General features: G+C 40.6%; 2 protein-coding genes across 3 annotated transcripts in view; one reads left to right on the top strand and one right to left on the bottom strand.

Moving 5' to 3' along the window:
• The window catches only part of LOC143900273 (uncharacterized), a 34262-nt gene extending 17987 nt beyond the window's left edge, over positions 1-16275 (top strand). The window contains exon 2 of the mRNA XM_077411421.1: positions 15926-16275. Within this exon, the coding sequence (XP_077267547.1) occupies positions 15926-16215 (290 nt within the window). The 3' untranslated portion in view covers positions 16216-16275. The remainder of the gene's footprint in view (positions 1-15925) is intronic.
• LOC143900272 (uncharacterized) overlaps positions 1-20203 on the bottom strand; it is a 227408-nt gene that overhangs the window by 151795 nt on the left and 55410 nt on the right. The window lies entirely within an intron of this gene.

Below are 20203 nucleotides of genomic sequence, written 5' to 3'. Positions count from 1 at the left end.
TGTTAATTTAACTAAACCAAAGCTGTTAAAATATAATAATAAATCGACACACGTGATAGTTAAAAGTAATAAAAAGTTATTTAATCAAGGTATTGGTTTAAATTTCATCTCTTAATATTTAATTAAGTGTTATACTGTGATATGTTTTTTGTTTAATACGATTAAAATATATTTTATTAACAAGTAATGCGATAGAAGCTTTATAATAGTTTTTCGAATAAAAATAGATTAATTGAGCTTTGGTGCTGCAGTTAAAATTTAGCTTGACAAATTTTGCGATAGGAGCTACAACAAATGACGGTTATCGAAGCATCACCAGAGAGTATCGTTCTAGGCGATTTTCGAATATTCAGTATATTCCGTATAAGTATACCGTGTGTCGCTGAATTATACATTAGAGACTTACATAAACCATGTACAGGGCCTTTCCCGGTCCACATTGTACAAATATTCGGAAATTCGTCAGATGTTTCACGCTGGGCTTTTCATGCTACGCAAAAACGGAACGGAGCGCGACCGCGCTTTGTGCCGCGCCACGTTTCCCTCTGAATTTTCGGACACCGGCGGCGGCACACGTTTTCGTCGACGTTTTATCGTTGGCTTTCACCGAACAATTCTCGTTTCTATCGTTGATCTTCTTTAACGAATCAAAAGTTTTTGTCAGAGCATTAAGTCGGCGGGGGCCAATTATCGGAGCCGTCGAGTACCGCTGCGCTGCCCTACTACTAATTGAAGACCGTCGAAACTATTTCGTGGGAATCTATAAAAACGCCGACTTCATCTCGAAAATTAAGTTTCTAATGTAACCCGTTATATATACTCGTGCACAGAGCGTTGCTCTTTAAATGCTTTTTACTAAGTAATGGGAAATGTTCCAGCACAGGGCTTGGCCTATTCAATTCTGACTTCGCGAGTCAGCAATTCTGTCCGAAAAGTTCGTCGAAAGCTGCGGAAACGACCGAGACAGAGATAATATATCTCGATTCTGGGACTACTTAAAAAAATATCAGTCGCTTGTTGAAAAATTACATTTGCAAATTAGAAGGCACGATAAAAAAAAATAAATATACATTAGTCAATTACAATATTAAAAAAATATATACATTTAATTTGAATATACATTAAATATACAATTACTCAATTATAAAATGAATGCTGTATATAGATATAACTATCGTTAGAGCATCTTGAAAAATGACGAGTCGATGTATTGTAAGGCATTATCGATATACGCAGCGTAGCGATGACAATGGGAGGCGCGTCATGGGAGACCATAGAAATGGAGCCCCGAAACCCAACACTTTTAAGAAACATCGCCGGTATCGTTGACGGCGAGAGAGGAGCGTGCGCGCGGCGCGGATAGGTACCGCCGGCGAATAGAACCGGCACGGGCTTGCAAGAAATCACTCGTGATAGGGCTTCCGCGGCATTAGCGCATCAAAGGATTGGATTTTCGGATACCTATATACGTACAAGGACGGTCGACCGGCCGCGGCCGGGCCCTCCTACCTCCCTCCTCCGTGCGACGAAGGAGCAGCCAGGCAGCAACCCCTATACGAGGCAGGGATCTCGTCCCTCGATGCGCGCACCGCTGATGTGCTCGTTAGCATATCATACGTGTAGCATACTACTCCGTGGTGGGGCGAAAGGTAGAGGGTTAAATCCTCGACCAATAACAATCCATCCAAGCCTGTCGCCCGGGTCGCGCCCTCGCTCGTGAACCCTCTCTCGCACCAACACGAAGACCTGGCATTATAATTCGGAATCTACCTCTGACCCTCCCTCTCCTCCTCTTTCTATCTCTGTCTCTCTGTCTCTCTCTCTCTCTTTCTCTCTTCCCGATGCCAACCACTTAGACTTAGACCGTTTATTTGTCTATCCAGCGATCCGACAGCTCAAAGCAACCACAGTCCTTCCCGACGCCATATTTTTTCGATCCTTTCGCCATATTGGCCGGTTGCTTCTCCGATTACGGTAATCCAGCCGTCGATCCTTGACGTGGGATCGCGGGCGCGTGAGCGCATCTCGCCCCGACTCGCAATAATTACACCAAGATTTTCCCTCGTGTATTCTGATGTCGAGTATGTGATTCGCTAAATGTCTTACGTTTCTACGTCTTTAGTCTCCGTGTCTGCCGCGGCAGATATCGATTTTGTTCAGGCGTGAGTCGAGATAATTCGTCCCGTAGGCGACGCCGAGCGCACGACATCTGTAATGATAATTTACGCCAGTCTTTACGTCTCGACGGTAATGTTACGACTAGATAGATGTAAAATCAAGGAATATCGTTTTACTCTCTTTTAGAAAAACGGAAGATATAAATAATAATTTACTTGGAAAAAAAATCATCACGTCTCTGTACCACGAAATTATAGCTGAAACTGTACAAACAATAATCCGTCATATGCAATTTGTCACGAGCAATTTGTCATATGCAATTTCGAATGGAGACTCGCATAGTTGACATCGCTGTTACAGACTTTAACGAAACGCGGTACCTCTAAATTAGGGACGAGGGGCTGGCACGTAGCCAAGGTCGGGCAAAATACAGATATTTCCAGCGCGTATATTATTATTAATCGCGTCTATAAATCGCGCTAAGCAATTAGCATTCGTTCCGCCGACTCCACGGTATAGGATCGTCATAACCGCGTCCGAACCCGTCATCACCATCGGCGGCAACACCGGTGGCACGGCGACCGCATCGATCGCGCGCGCGCGCTCATCCGACGTGTAAAATTTTTATCGGTGTCCGTGAAACCATCCTCAAATTTAACGCCCCGACGGCTCTTGGCGATTTGGCGGCTTCACGAGCGTAACTTTATACCGGTAACTCATCCGACGCCGCTTGTGCAGATACCGTGGGTGTATTTCGAACCAAGATCGGCTTCTCTCCTTTTGCTCTTTTTTCAGCACGCGCCTAAGTGGGACCAAACTGGCTAGCTGTCATACTCGACTAACGCGCGCATATTACTAAGTTAGCGAAACTTATGGGTCCCTCGACGTGCGCCCGCTGCCCGGGATTAGCCCTCCACTCTCTATCGTACCTTTTATTTCAATGCGATCCATTGTGGATAAGAGCCGTTACATATATCTGTTTATTCAAGACAAGAAGTACAAGTTTGTTTTTTTCCCGAAAGAATATTACCCTCGTTTCTTTATCGCGAGAATAAGTTTGCAAAATTGTTCAACTTTATTAGCGAAGCATGTGCCACAGAAAAAAAAAGAAGTGTTAAATCAAGACTCATGTATACTCAAATTAACGCGTTCAACAATTTTCTTATAAGAATTTCAATTTTTTTAAATATATATGCATTGCAACACAAATGACATTAATTTTATATAAAAATGACTTCGTTCAAGCAAGTTTTCTTCATCTATAAACGCAATATGATCTTATTTCAAGGTTTCCACGATAAAACTAAAGATATTTTCGAGTTAAGAATTTTTTTGTGGTATTGCTATATTTATTATTGATTGTTGACCTGACTTCCACTCAAGTTTTATAGACTGTCGTCTAGAACGCGGAATTTATTTTTTAAAAAACAACATCCTGACGCACATTAGAACGATAATTAAACTTTTAACTAATCTTGTTGCATTCAAACGCATATTCAAACGGCTTTCCGTAATTATTCGTCTATTTCCGTATTGTCTTCGAAGAATCAAACCCGTATATGACTTATCGGTCGCGCCATAAATAATCCACGCACAATAAGATACGAGTGACATTTTTCCCAACATAGTAGCCGAACCACCTCGACCCACTTACCCGGCCATCGCGCCGGTATTTCAGCGGACGCGTAAGCAGAAGGACGAAAAGCCGCCGTAATTAAGCGAACTTGAAATCCGATCGATAATCCGCTGCACGATACCGATACAGATCGATGAGGAGAAATTGAATCGGCAAAAGCCGCTACGCATGCCGAATCTTTCGGATCGCAACGACCAGAGGCAAGAAGGACGTTAACCATCGCGATCAGATAATGCCGAGTCTCCGGCAGTCGGGACTGACAAAAGTGACAAACCAGATGACTCAAGATTGACAGTACGTTCGCGGCGGTTCGGCACGGTATCTTCGCGTTCGAGGACAACGGGAGCGGGAGCGGGAACGGCAGGATGGTCTCTCGTGTTTACACGGCGATTTTCGATAGAGTGCATCGAGTGCCCCCGTGTACATACACGCGCGTCCCCGGATTCGATATTGGATTATGCTAGCGGAGAAGAGGAGAGAGAAAGAATATAACGTGTATATACCCCATATTATCCCATAGACCAGGTCCATTATTAGGCCCGGTCTCCTTTTTGTCATTTTAAAATGTAATACGTTTTTGCCCCGGGGCTAGGACGCCCGCCACGACCGCCGTTTTCCATTCGAGGCTTCTGTGGCGGAAAATTTGTCCCAATGTCACCGCGTTGTTCCACGCCGTGCCGTGCCCTCTGCCGTGGAAGGGGGAGGGGATTCTACGGTGAACGAGGGTAAAAGATGACACAGAGATCGGCAGGACCAGGTCGGCGAGAGATTTTTTGGACTCGTTCCGCAGCGTCGCAGGTTTGCGTCATCTGTTTCTGCTCCTTCTCTCTTTTCCTCTCTCTCTCTCTCTCTCTCTCACTCTTCTCTCGTACTCCGGTACAGGATTACCTCGGCAAACAACGGACAGGACAATGAAGTCCCGCGTTTTGAATGGATCTGATGTATAGAGGCGGCACGGGTGGGATGGGTTTGGTTGAGGTACCCGAACGAGAAAATTGTCATCCGCAGGATTTGTCGTTCTTCTCTGTCATACCGCGGGTATCGAATTTTATACATCCTGTCGCGCGGTTCTCATTGGCGAGCGGAAACCGGCTCCGGGGCCCCGGCTCTCCGGTCTCTCCGGCATATCGCCGTCCGGCATATCGATAAAATGCTGATGCGGATGCTTGCGTCCTGCGTGCGAAATTACATATCGCCATATTCACGGGGACGCGAAGAAGGTTGAAGAACTAACGAGAGTGATGCTTGTCACCAAGTATTTAACTCGGTGATTATAGCATGAGATTAGATTATCAGGGATATCTCTGATGCACAATGAATAAAAAATTTTTGCTAACCTTTGTATCTACATACGAGCCAAACAAATGAGCCATGATCAATGTGATATTTTATTACGTTTAGTAACTTAATTTAATAATTTGTCCATTACATATTCGTGTAAAAAAAATATATAAATGAAAGAGAGAGTTATTGATTTATATAGATAAAGTAAATAGAAATGGAAATGTGTTGATCTCGATGCACGTGCAATTGCAAAACTCACTCTCTTAATTCTTTTAAATTCTATATTGTATATATTTTGCCAAATATATATATATTCGTTAAAATTATAAATATCCGGGAAAAAATAGAAATTAGTATAGTTCGAGGCAAGGTGGTAGAAAATATAAATTTAACCGTTGCCGTTGCTCGCTGATTAGTATATTCTCAACTTTCCAAAGCTGGTAAGATTTTCTTTACTCGGATGCAAAATTATTCCTTTACCGAAGCAATATAATAAACCCTTTCTTTCCCCATATCTTCCTATGAAGTCACAGCATTTCATCACGCGAGCCGTTCTTCTTTCCGCTCTCTTCACCAAATGCGAAAATGGGAAATGTCTTACTTTTAGAATGTTCTACGCTTTCGCATAGAATCGAATTAAATATGCGAAGCAATCGTAACGTTACGTATGTAGATCAGGCTACATGCTATTTGCGATATACAGCAATATCACAATATTTACCTCTTACGCTCATTTCAGCAATTTACCTGTTTCGCATAATAATACCTTGAATTTCAACATATCCTATTGGTAATGGCTTCCGCGCAACTGCTTATGCAAATTAATTCAGCATATTGCGATTTGTGTGCGAGCGGGAACATTTATAGCGTGAAATTTTTACGTACTCGCCATCCTTAACCAAAACGCAAAACGAAAGTTCGCTGCGATTCAAATCGTTTGCTACGAGTTACGGCATAGATTTCACCCTTCAAACTCTCTACTCAGCTTCATTTATCGAGCACGAACAGAAAGTTTTGAAAAATATAAAGCAAATAAATATATAAATAGGTACCCGGAGAGAATTTTCCCTTAAAATTTATCCTGAAATCATGGTAGTTGTGGGACAACATGTACCACCAAGAATTTTATGCGAGCTATTCTGATTAATATCTACCATAATAAAAAATATTAATATCTATTACATTAAAATATAAAATATGTTTGATTAATTTTACTAAAATATATCTAGGAAATTTCAGTAATTTTTCACAATTTACCAATCTGCTTGGCAATTTTTATCACATTGTTTGTAAAATGTCTTTTGTATATTTTAAAAATTCCTTGGTTGCCAAATTGTCCCAAGTTTGTAGTGAATTTAAGGGTAAAATATAACAAAAAATTATTTCCGTGTATATAAACTGTTTTTATCGAATAAAATTAAAACGCGAAGTATAAAACTCGTGGAATATATTGACTTATAACTCAATGACCTGTAACCCAAGTAACTCACTTGAAGTCATCTTGAGCCGTAGACATCGGCAAAGTATAAACGCGGACGAATTATAAATTGATATAACAATGATATTAATGAAGTCACTTATTAAAGGCAATTTAAACACATGCAATTCAATGAGCATATGTCTGACGCACATAATGCCATAAGACAGTAACGTACGTATAGATATAGAAAAGCTGGTTCAGTTTTTCTTATACACTCATCCTTTGAATTACGTATACTTTTTATTCGCGGTTTTTTTACGTGGCAAATAATCCCTCCGTTTTACGCGGTACTTTTTATACACGGTCTCGCAGTTCTATGCGATCTTATTTTACGCGGTCAGAAAATATATCTTTCTATGGTATTTATTGAAAATATTATATATCAGTGAGCCAACAGTATACTTGATTGTACTTATTACATTAAGCTTATCCGCACAACAACAAATTTACTTTTCTGCACTTTGTGCAAATAAAGCAAAATAAATGTGAAATAAATATTTTTACACGGGCTTTTTTTTATACTGGCAGCCTCCATTTACGTGATTCTCAACCGTGTAAAAAAACCATGTGGAACGAATATACTCCGCGTAAATCGAGAAACGAGTGTATAGTGTATATTTGAAATTTGCTTGTATAACTTGCGTATCTTCACAGTTCAACATTTGGCGCTCGCCAATATCGGCGGTTATGCCGATCGTGCATTTCCGCCTTTTAAGTAGCATTCACCGTCACATCGCATCGCTTAATTCAGTCGAAGCGTCTATAAATTGCGTAATGGAAAAAAATTGGTGCTTCGCTATTGTCAGAGCGGCTCGCCGCTCACCACCGCGTTCGTTAGTGCGGGCAGGTATCACTCCTTTTGAATTTATAATCTTTCACGAGGCGTATGCGAAACTGCGCAACGATTATTTATCTTCGCGTGCGTCACTTCGTTTAATTGAGTTGGCGTGCATTGGATCAGCGGGAAACCGTCTCCGCACGCCGCGACGCCGCGCCGCGCCGCGCCGCCGCGCCGCGCCGCTCGCTATAATTTACGTGTCTCATGTCGATTGACACATGCCAAGCTCCATAATCCATAATTGATCGCTAACGATCGATCAATGTCCGTTTGATATTTACCGGATTTCGATGGAGAAAATACTTACGGTCGGTTGCAACATTATGCGATTTGCCGCTGTGATTACGATAAATGCAATATTATGATATCTGTACGGTATGAGTATAAGGCAATACATTTAACTTGCTTTTCCGTGCAGATTATTAAATATATGTATATCTTAGATATTTTTATATGGAATATCTGATTTATGTTATCAAACATATTGAGATTAGTTTCTATATTCGAGCTCGAATCTTATCTGCGGCGAAACTACCAAGCTACCGAGATATCGGAGGTCCCTTTGAGACATCCAATCCTCGCAATCTCACTTTAGCGAGGTTGAATGGATTGGATGACGACGGGTATCGAAAAGTTCGTGCAGCGTAGAAATAGGCCGCGGATTTAATAACATCGGGAAATATAATACGTATCATTCGATTGTACCAATCAAAATTGTACGTAATTGATGTATATAAAAATATCTTAGATGTATATATTTAATAATCTGCACGGAAAAGCAAGCTGAATTTATTTTGCAAAAGCACGTGCTCTATCATTTTCAATGAAACTCATTATATTCTTTCACCGTGAAATATTTCCTTTTGTATACGACGCGACGGCGAAAAGAATCATCTCCGCGTTACGTGCGTGTAACGTAGAAATGTCATTCCGCCATGCGATGGGATTCGTCCTACTGTTATTGGTGTCAAGGGAATTAGATTTACACGCGCGTAAAGATCGGGCCAACATACTTTCCGCGCGCGCACGTGTTTATTATACGCGGGTACGAGACAGATGCGGTCGCTTGCGTGCCACTACTGCGATACGGCTGAAAGTACGTGTCCCGTGATAAAAAAGAAACAACGGTGAGATTTTGAATACTTTTTAAATTTTGCGGTGCACTTTGATCTCGCGCGCAGATCAATCGCGTGTAACGAGCGTGCGCACACGTCGCGACGATTGATATCGTTCTGCATTTTACAAATTGTTCCTGGTTGTCGTGAATTGAGTAACTTCGGACTCTTCAAGATATATATCTACACACGTGTACACACGCTGCAGTAATGTTATACCTGAATTTGATAATAAAACCTGCGCGTGATACAGCGGCGACTCAGCTCAATGTAAGATGTATGCGCCTGATATACACGTGCTGCGCTTTTATCCGGCGTTTATGGGCCATTTCTTATTTTATTAGATAGCCATAAAATGGAAAAAAAAAATCTTCCGATACATTTTGGCGCGATATCGTTCGATCGTGGAAGGATGCATCCGCTGCAAAACTTTTAACGATACGCACGCGGGGATATCGGTCAGTGTCGGCAAAATTTGTTTTACATCTGTAAGATTTGCACTATTTGTACCGCTGTCTTAGAAAATACAAATCTTTTTAGAAAATACAAATCGAACGCTCGTTATCTGATAGCAATTCCGCGTTATCGGGTCACATGAAAAATCGATTGCACTCTCGTTTACCGCGCGATCAAATTACGAACTGCTTGCATGCTGAATCCGAGAGTCGTTCAATTATTACCCACCAATCATTAAATTCATTCAAGTACGCGCTCCCGTTATATTTATATCTTTATTCTGTGGACGTGTAAAGTATCTCGTTCCGCTCGCCGCTCACTTTTTTCGGCCAACTGTATTTTTAGTCGAAAATACCTGAGTAACCTTTGACACGGTTAAAGATCAGACGTATAATGTAAACGACAAACAGATTCTTTAGCGAGCGCGCCGATGAAAATACGCGGCGTGCACCCATGTGATCCGCTCGCATGCGCGCGTGCGTACGCGCGTCGTCTAGCGCGTGGTGGAGCGGCGCGGCGCGGCGGCTCGCGCGCGAGTTTCCGGAGCGAAAAAGATACATCAGGGCTCGCGAGAGGAGGAGGCACGAGGGGCTCGGTCCGGGGAGCGAAGGCGAAAGCGAAACGGAGCTTTTTGTTACGCGTGGCAATTAGCCACGGCTCGTCGTCCCGTGCTTTGGGCTTATAGCTCCAACTGTCACGTCCGGGTGATCGACGGTCCTCCCGGTAGCGTCGCTTATGCTTGGCGAATGTATCATCAACGAAGGAAAGGACAAAGGAGTAAAACGTCCGTTGTACATACCTATACTCGAACGAAGCGCGATCTTATCGATACGAATAATTGTACACGGTAATATTTGAAAATAAATGAAAAATGAATCTGTAGGCATTGAACGAGAATGAAGGTAATCGGGTTAATGACACTCTCCAAACGATATCTTTGCACGCAACGGAAGAAATACTCGCGCCTCACTTTTATTATCTGTCTCAAGGTGCGCGATTAAGTATTTTTACAAGCAATTTACTCGATCGGGATCGATAATGAACGTGTAATATATGGATTATTATCCTTTTTTCCTTTTTATTTATGACAAATAATTTAAACGATCTTTGTTGCTCGTTATCGCAAATGCGGAAGTTAAATTAATATCGTGTACGTTATCAGAATGTGCATACGAATTACTTCATTATATTAGCACCGATTTGCGAACTGTTTCTCTTTTTCATGGTCGCATCAGTTGTAGAATATTCAATGCTTTTTAAGCAAATATTTGTTGTATACCTGCTCTACTTGTGAAAACGAAACAGTGCATATTTTCAAACTGCATCGCATACATTGCAAATATGATAAATTACGTATTCATACTGATAAGGATTTAACAATTCTATACGATAATAAATGCGAAAATATTTATCTTATCTTTGACTCTATATCGTTTTAGTACTTATTGCAGTGCACATCGAATACTATATTTTACTTTCCTTTTTATCAATAAAAAATTTATATATAATTTATATATTACTTATCGCGCGCGCGTTTATATATTACTTATCTCTCTCTCTCTTTCTCCCTCCCTCTCTCTCTCTCTCTCTCTCTCTTTTCTCAATCAATCTATCTCCACGTATTTTAATATAGCTTTTAATAGTAAGAGTCTGCATTTGTTCCAAGAAAGATTTGAATTTTTCATGAGTTGTTTTTCGCGGCTGTTAAATAATTCAAAAATCTTAAAGAATTCTTAATTTTAAAACGAAGAATATAATCTGCGCTTTTTTAACAAGGAATATTCCAATCAAATGTACATCTTATTATAATTCACCTTCACTGACTGTCGTCTCGTCAACGGTGTTGCGTATCGTCCAGAGAATTGAACGAGGACATTTAGTAACTCTATGCAATCGATTACCTCAAGGATCGCGTTTATTCGTCACTACGTCGATTTCGCCTTTAGTATCTGGCATTCTTTCGATACGACAACCAACTGACGGCAACGACGACGGCGGCGATGGCAGCGCGTTATGGAGGCCTGGCGCTTCCACTCATTCCCCATGGGAAGTATAGAGTGCTATATATGAGAGAGGTTCCTAGTCGAATGAACCTCGTCTGCACTAGAGCACGCGCCAGCGAAAGTAAGAAAAATAGACGAGCCAAAGAAAGAAAGAGAGAGAGAGAAAAAAAAGAGAGAGAATTAAAGAAGGAGATGACGGGTGGAGACGAGGAGCGAGAGTATCTTTTATTTACATCCAAAATGTTGATGGACTCTTAAGATGTTTGCTCCCCCACGTGTTTCAGGCGTTCTCGAATATACCGAAAACTATCGCGTTACGTTTTCATCGATTTTCGTCCGGCTTGTTATAGCCGTGCAATTGATATCTCTCTAACGTACAATTCTCGATATCTGTTATTATTGCTCATTTTGCTTCCTCATAGAGGAAGCTTTGTGATGGTGAAAAAATGTTTTTTCGAGATTTTGATGGAAATAGGTTTAGAATGTTCCAAAATGTCGAGAAATCGTATTAGTAAAAAATGTCCGGAAGTATGTATGTATGTGTGTGTGTACGGATTTTTTGTACACGCATCTACTTATACAATTTTTTAGATATCGTGATGCATTTTTTTTTATCGATAGAGTATCATAGAAAGTATGTTCTCCTCAAATTTTATTAAAATCGGTTGACCGGTATAGATTTTATTCGAATTTTTTTTGTTATAGAAAAGCGTGTTTTATCCTATAGCTTTCTCAATATTTGATATAGCGATCTATATCTAATTCTATTAAGTTTTTCAGTTTTCTCTACCCCTATTTCATATATAATTAATTAAGATTTGGTCAATTAGTTCTGGAGTTACAGACATTTCGTACATACATAGAACCCTGATAAAGTTTAGTCTAATCAGCCAAATTTTTTATATGTGAAATAGGGGTGGAAAAAACTGAAAAATTTTCTCATAGAGGAAGCCAAAAAAATAAATATTAATAATTATACATTAAATAGAATAAAAGCTTCCTGTAATAATGAGGAAGCAATGTGCAAGTTTGTAATTTGCACCCTTTTTTTAATATACGTCAAACCGAGGCTTTTCTTTTAAGATAAGTTCCACCTTTTACATTCATTAATTTGCGCAACGCCATATTTTATATTTCTTATCGTTTCTTCTAATAGAAAGGTTAAAACGCGACCTTCAACGAATATAAAAGACGACAGGATGAAAAGGTTACGGTCGAGAAAGTTACACGCCAAAAACAAAAAATCCACGAGCTTCTTAGCGATCGGTGTCGCAGAACGAGATAATTCTCAGCTGTTCTACCCGGTTGGAGGATGCGGCGCCGAAGGTCAGGCGCCAATTAGCGTAAAGTCCGCGGTCGTCGCCGTCGTTTGAAAGAACGCCCGGAAAGACGGTCCCGTACGATTTATTAAAAGTACGAGATGTAAGCACACGAGGCTTTTTTGGATAACGAAGTGGTCACGAAGGTGACACACCGAAAAAAAAAATAAAGGAGACTCGTGCGAACGCGGGGGTAGAATACTGACTTCGTCTACGTGAACGAAACATATAGATGTACACGGTGTCGCGGGTTTCCTCGCATTAGTCGATCTCTTAACAAGTTTAGACAAATTTAAATTCTTTATATTTTGTAAATATTAAACATAACATTCGCCCAAACGAGTTTAAACTGCGTACTAAATTTTTGTAAAGGCGGTATAAATTTATTTTAACAAGCGGACACTTTAATCCGATTGTATATACTGTTAAAGTTGAACTTTTGTCAGAGAGGTTTCTGATCTTTAAACTAAATAAACACCTCTCTAAATTTACCTCTCTATAAGGCAACGTCAGATTTTCGCTGGGAGAGAAAACCTCAACGTATTACAACGACGAGTTTGCCGTCGCGTGAGAAGGCAGTGACTTAGGTGTTCACCCTGTATATACCGCGCGCGAGTTTCACGCGCAACTCTCGGGGCCTCATCTCGTGCTATTTTCGTTTCGGCGGTTTTCGAGACGCGAAATGAAAATAAAAGAGACGAGTACGTCCCCGTGATCTACGCGCTCGTGGAGCGCACTGCAGCTCTCAGATTTATCGGCTACCCCTCTGCGCACCCCTCCGCCCAGCGCGGCGCGTCACACAACGACGACGCGCACCACACCACGCTATCGCTACCCGTACCGGAATGGACTACGCTTTCGTGTCTGCGGAGCCTCTATGCTGATCACTATTGTATGCTCGACTATTCGTCTGAAATGCACTTTTATAAATAGAATCCACCGCGGATATCTTTCTGGCCTGTCAGAGGGAAGGGGGGGAGAGCACTATTTCGCCCTGAAAACGTCTCGACCTTCCACGGTGAAAAGCGCAGTGACGCGTGCGCTATGCGAATTCACATTCCACCATTCGCTGATATATTCCTAATACTGAAAAAGAAAAAAGATAATTATCGGAAACAACAAGAGTGACTTGTTATCGTTCCGAAATTAAATGTAGGGCGAAATTCTTGTGAAAATGTCACGACGCGATTCAACTTATCTATCGCTAACGGATTAACGATTTATGAGAAATCGTTATATATTTATCGAGAACTGCTAGATATCTTATTTGATATAGCTTTCTTTTAAATAAATAATCTCGGAGATCGAATATAATATCCATTCGTAATTGACTGTGCAGTGCAGTCCAGTGTGTCAGTGCGTAAAAATTTATTTACATTTATTTTACGATACTGACGCGCGCTACGGTGTGTGGTGGTGTCTCCTGTAAAATAAATCTATACCGAGAGCGCCGCGTGTCTTCTCTCCGCGACCGCGCCGGTGACATCGATCGTGTCACTATCGCACACACGACTATATATCCCCGAATTGCACTTTTATAAATGGAATTCGTTACGATTTCCTTCCTGTTTCTCAACTCTTTCGCCTTATTTTTCTCATAGCTCGTTTTAGAGCGCATCTGGTGCACGTTCCGAGCAATAAGCCCCACGTTTATATCGGCATCACGATCCCGATAGTATATCGCGTATACATTCGTTAGCATAACATATAGAAACGTAATAAAGAACTATTTACTATTATTTCAACACGGCCACTGTATTTCGATTATATATGTGCGCACGGAGAAGGATGATATTACTTTCGACGCCGCGGTCGTGTAATATCTTTTAGCCCCGGAGGTGAAAAACATAGTGAAGGAGGAAGATTGAAAGGGAAGGGAGTCGAGTGTTTGCGGAGTAACGCGAAGCCTCAACGACGCCTATCTGTTTGCCGCGGCACCCCTGATTTTTCAAACCCTTATTGATATAATGTAATATTAATGCTTGCAACGCCAGTCCCGGCACGCTTACGGCTGGTAAATATTGAAAGATATCGCGCAACCCGAGAATACCGGGTGACTTTCGTGCGAGTGCCGCGCAATCTCGATGTATACTTGACACACGCAAAACGCGCGCTAGGATACCGATTCGCGAGACGAACATTATGCGTAAATTTTCTAATTTTCTGCCACTATTAACGATTCTTTTTTGTCTGATCACCGTAAAACATGCCCGCCGAATACAATTAATTTCGCGTCGATTTCCGTCGAAGATAATTTATTCCATTGCGCAAAAATGCAGTCGTTTGAACGACGTTTCGGCATGTCGCGATCGTAAACACGCTCCAGTGTTAGATTTCACAGAGCCGGAAGGGCGAGAGCAGAAGCGCGATTCACCCCTTCGCCTTCGGTCTGGTAAGATTGTTTAGTTCCTTATGCAAAAGCAGATCGTGTTCACCCCCTCCGAGTTAATGGCCTGGAAAATTATTATGATGAAATCTGCCCCCCCAACCTTCTCGCGTAACCGAACCTAACTTAACTTCCGACCCTACTTCGGGCATCGCGGGGGTTGCTTTAGAGTCTAGACTTGATTTCGTTCTTACGCAGATTCTTCCAATAATTTATAAATGCGTGCAATTACGCAAATGTTTTTTATCGACCGAAAGCATTTAATGGGAATACTTGCTATCATTATAATTATTTCAGTTTTACAGGTTTAATGATTAAATTTTTTTTTTAATATCTCATATGCTTACGTAAACGAACGCTGTGACCGCAAATTAAAATAAGTTCTCTCTTAAATACGATCGGATGAAATTCTATGATTTACCTTATACGTAATGTATTAAACTCATGACAAAGAAAGATGAGGTATCGATCGACTTTTTCAATTTTTATCGAAAACTCCGATCGAAGGTCTCCTTCTGCAAAACTCACGTGAACTCTTGGTCGTCGTTGTCGATATATACGCCAAGTTATACGTACATTTATATATATATAGATATAGGGTGAGCCCGGGTTGCGCGATGAATTACGACCGCTGGGCCGACCAACCTAGCTACAGCACTAAAATCCGGACTGATATATTATTACGTATTATTGCTCCTGTTCGGTTATTTATACCCATATAACATAATGCCTCGCGAGATTCCGAGAAGTCGGCGATACGTTACCGCGCGCAGCTCCCCCGGGATCGAGACCTTATTTTCCGTATCGGTCATAACTTAGGACGGACTCTATGTCAAATATTATCTATCGCCCTCAACTCTTTCACGGCCCGTCGAAGATCTCTCATGCGTCATTTCGGTAAATAGCTTTTCCATATGCTCTATACAGAAGGTGCCGCAACTTGCGATTTCATCATTTTAATTTACGAATTCTCTCTAAACCTTCGGAGCATTAACAGTTCCCAAATTATTAGCTATAGAAAAAGAAACTAATAATTGTACCTATGTTTTATCTACAAACCGTGATGCATACATGCGTTTTTAATTTCAGTGGTATTTGTAATCACCACCAATTTAAAAAAAAAAATTATTTCTTATAATATAATAGACAAGTATTATGTATCTTTCGACATTTGTCTTTCTCTTGGAACCTGATATTTTAATAATAAAGTAAATAACGGATGCCACATCTCGAGCGAGGGAGCGAGAGAACAATACGTCACAAAGTATAATACATCCGACTTTCTTGCAGCGAGAATAGACACGCTCGCAATTTGGCGGAGACCGCCGTGGAACGCACACGTCGATCCTACATCCCGCGGTTTTTATGAGGAGAGGATCTCCGGCGTTACGAGTCAAGATCTTCAAATATTTACTCGTAATGCGGACGTCCTTCCGTCGTCGAGTAGCGCGCCGATAAACGAGGAGGCCTGCTGCCTCCAGAACGGTCCTGCACGACTTCTGGGTTTGTTTTGTGACTTCGTTTTAACCGCACGTGCTACGCACGAGAGAGAATTTCGTCATCTGGTGTCGGGGTGCTAAAGTTCGCCGCGACGAGGGAATTAACCAGGCCGACCAAATTTCTGCATATATCGTCGCGTATTAAGTGGGTTATTTTATCAATTGTATTATTTTATCAATATTATTAACGAGTGAATTAAATAAAAACGAAACAAATGGACATTGAAAAACCGAATCTAACAGTGTGATTCGTAATGTTAAGCGCCATATGTTCATGTATATCTTTCTTATCTTTGAAATATTCGTGAGAGATCTTCGTTTTTTATTTTATGGCATATACTTTTACCGTGAAAATGATGAGATTTATATAATTTAATTTATCTGCATAATTAGCATCAAAGAAATATTAAATCGTAGTAGTTTTTGATTTGGTTGTATACAACAATAATACAAGTTCGTAAAGAAACTTTCTGAATGTACATTTATTAATTTCTCGGTAGTGTCTATCGATTACTCGCATCATGAGCAATGTAAACGTATTTCGACATACACCGGCTACATAACCGAGATATTTATTCATCAATCGCATGGTAAACTTCTACGCAACAAAGTTACGCTGCAATCATAAAATTATACTGACAAACATGTCAGTCATGAAAGTAGTAAGATAAGTAAATATAGAAGACAAGCCAAGAGGTCATTATATCGGTTATCTATCTCGGTTATTATCGGATTTATCACGGTTATGATATTTCATAAAGTAAGCCAGAATTATAAACACTTTTTATATCTTTAAAAAAGTTTTTAACAGAAATCGAATTCACTTCTTTAGTCAGAAGTACTGGCAATACTGGCAATGAGTAAAGAAATTACGATCGTCCGACATTGTTATTAGATGCAATTAGAATTTTATCGAGAGATAATTTAATTATTTCTTATCACGATTTTATATATGTATCGTACAATTTTAAAATGGCAAAAATAAACTCTTTTTTTTATATTTTTAACTAATTTATTTTATCATTTGCAGTAGATTACCTTACCTGGAATTACTTAAATGCAAATGTCGAATAAACTTAAGTGTATATAAATATAAATATTTTAAATTTTAAATATAATTTCAGCTCGGTTTATACTCTGTACTTCAGAAAAAGTTCACTGTCCCCGTAAGAGATTTCGTCATCTGGCATCAGGATGTTAACGTAGATTCTTCGTATTCAGCTTGATCTTCAAACAAGACAATTAAAACAAGCCGCGATGAAAGCTCTTTCCAAGTAAAATCGAGAATGTGCCAATTAGCAATTTACTTTCCATTAAAATACTCACATAATATAATCACATTTTTAAAATGGAATAAAAAACAAGATTTGATCCGAAAATACCACCGTACGTATAAAGATATCGTGAAACCGTCACATGAGTTTGTCCGTGTCATCTATCTTTTGTCTCAAATGCTCTCGCCCGCAATTTTATATTTTCCTTTTGCATTTCCTCTAACATCGGAGAATATTCATCCGGGCGAAACGTGGAATACGCGATCGTAAAATATCTCGGCGTACGTCGTAACAATAACGAACGCAACGAGGCGTCAATCACAAATCGCGCGTTAAACCTATTTTTCGATATCCGCGGCGCGCAGTAAAAATCACGGTCGGATAAACTTATTTCTCTACAAAAACAAACGAAAAAATACTCAACATCCTCCCATAAGACGGGCAAAATCCGATTCTTCACGCTTCGATAAATCGTATGTCGCGCCGCGTGCGAGGCCGCGTGCGAGAGATCGAGAGAGAAAATACCGTCACATTTGGTCGAGGCATTTGCGCAAGCGTCGAAAAAAGAATCCGGCGGCGATGGTCGCTACTCGCGATATTTATTGTTGCCTTTCGTCAAAAGTATCAGCGTGTAATTTTGCGACTTCGTCGAACACCGGGAGCGGGAGAAAGAGTCGTCGAGCCTTCGCGATCGTAAACTCCGCGGCGCGATTGTCACAACAACGAGACAGCCGCGCGGGGTTTGGCGGTGCCAATCGCAAATTGTGCGATAATAAGCCGCGCGGTGGTTAAAAAGTTTTTCGGTCGCGACGGTTTTTGTACTTTCTTTCCGTTCGCCGAATTCGCGCGCATCCCGTCCGTATAAATGCGGCCGGGGGACTTTCGCAATGTCGCGACGCGAAATGTAACCGCATCAGCGAGACTTGGCTCTTTCCGCTCGCTTGATGCATTTTCTTCGGGCGCGACACACCCGACACACCCTCCTATAATCTACGAGTGAATATTTACATCGGTATATTTAGTCTGACGCCCACGTTCATAACGGTTTATGTCCGCTATCGCTCTGCGCTTTTGTCACCGCGGGCTGGTGTGGTGCAGCGAACGAGCGCGCGAGAAACGAGGGGGACAGGAGGGTTAAAAAAATGCGAGCATATGTGTAATCAGGGGGGAAAGAAAGAAGGAGAGCGCGGCAGGTTCACGCCTCGGCGCTTCGCCGATAAGATGAATTTCTATTTCTACGAATGGGGTTTCGATACGAAGGGGGAGCTGGTTAAGCGCGTTATTTTGTTGCACTCTGCGCGACATAAAACATATTATCGAGGAAAAGCTTTGAAGGAAGACAATGGAGGACGTATACGCTAAAAAGGTGCAAATGTAAATCATGAGATAAAGATAAATGGAAGCTATAAAATAGTAATGGTTAAATTTAGCATTAAATTTAGCCGCACAATAACTATTTAAATTAAAAGTCCCTCTAAAAAATAAAGAAGTCACGCTGTCTTCGAAACAAAAGCGTAATTTTTGAACGCGAAAGTTGATAATCACCCTTGTATAAAACTATAAACTATTGTTAGCTCGGATGCTATTCTGCGATTGCAATTATTAGTACATTGTTTTACCATTTTATTTCACCGGAAACCTACGAATATCCGCTTAGAAAGTTCTCGGATAGTACCATGTAATAAAACTGAAAGTATCATTAGGGACGACAATAAAATTATTCGTACTTCGAATACGGATCCGCGAAAGCTAACTCGAAAAGTTTCGTTACGTGTGATTTATAAATAATAAAACGAAATTCTTAAGTACAACGAATAAAATCGTCGCGACAACGCGTTTAACTCCTGAAAAGAGTCATTCCTTTGCTCTTTTCTTTCCTATATTGCAGTCATTAAGTTTCATCAGTACGGCATTATTAGGGATACATAGTACATGTTTTTATAGTATACAGCAACTTTATTTTAATTCTGTTATATAGTAAGTAAATAATAAAAAAAATGTGTAAGTAAATAAAACGTGTTTCAGTCTTATCACTCTATAACGGCTATAAAATAATATTTAATAATTATTATAAGTATAATTTTTAGAGTACTTTTTATCAGTTTATAAAACAATCTGATTGTTTGGGGTTTATTTTCGATCTGAAGTACGATTGCCGATCTATCGATAGACAGTGATATAAATATATACGAATATAACGACTATCTAGGTATATAAATATTCTATATTCTCCATCAGTATATTTAGACTTCGGATACATGCCGGATGAATTTGCATCTCTCTCTCTCTCGCAACTCCCGAGGAATTTACAATGGCGCATCAATAAGATTAGTGACTTCCGTGAGAGCATTTTTATCGGGCACCGACAATACAATTACATCGTGCTGGCAGCACTATATTCGCCATTTTTCCGGCAGCGAGTCCAAATAGATCTTTACACCATCTTTCCATTGAATGGAAATCGTGTTGCTCTCGAGAGCGATGTACACACACGCGCGACTAGATAGGCTGAATTAAATACACGGCGTGTCAGGGATTTATCTGAAAAATCGTCAGAGGAGCACCCGACGAGTACATTACGCATACAACAAGATTAAGTCACTCGTCGAATCTTTTCCTTTTTTTTTCCTTTGCATACATCACTTTTTAGTGACCGACGCGCACGTCGGGTGCTACGAAATGCGTCACCGCGTTTATGATAATACGCGCGAAACTAACTAGTCGCCGTGCAATTTAGATAAATAACCGGGATACGCTAGTCTTTATACAGACTGCGAAATTTCCGGGCCTTAATG

The sequence above is a fragment of the Temnothorax americanus genome, unplaced genomic scaffold, assembly GCF_048541705.1.
Source record: "Temnothorax americanus isolate GAGA-0224 unplaced genomic scaffold, ASM4854170v1 Scaffold3, whole genome shotgun sequence".
Lineage (NCBI taxonomy): Eukaryota > Metazoa > Arthropoda > Insecta > Hymenoptera > Formicidae > Temnothorax > Temnothorax americanus.
Note: the sequence above shows the minus strand (reverse complement) of the source record. Positions and strands in the feature narration are given on the sequence as shown.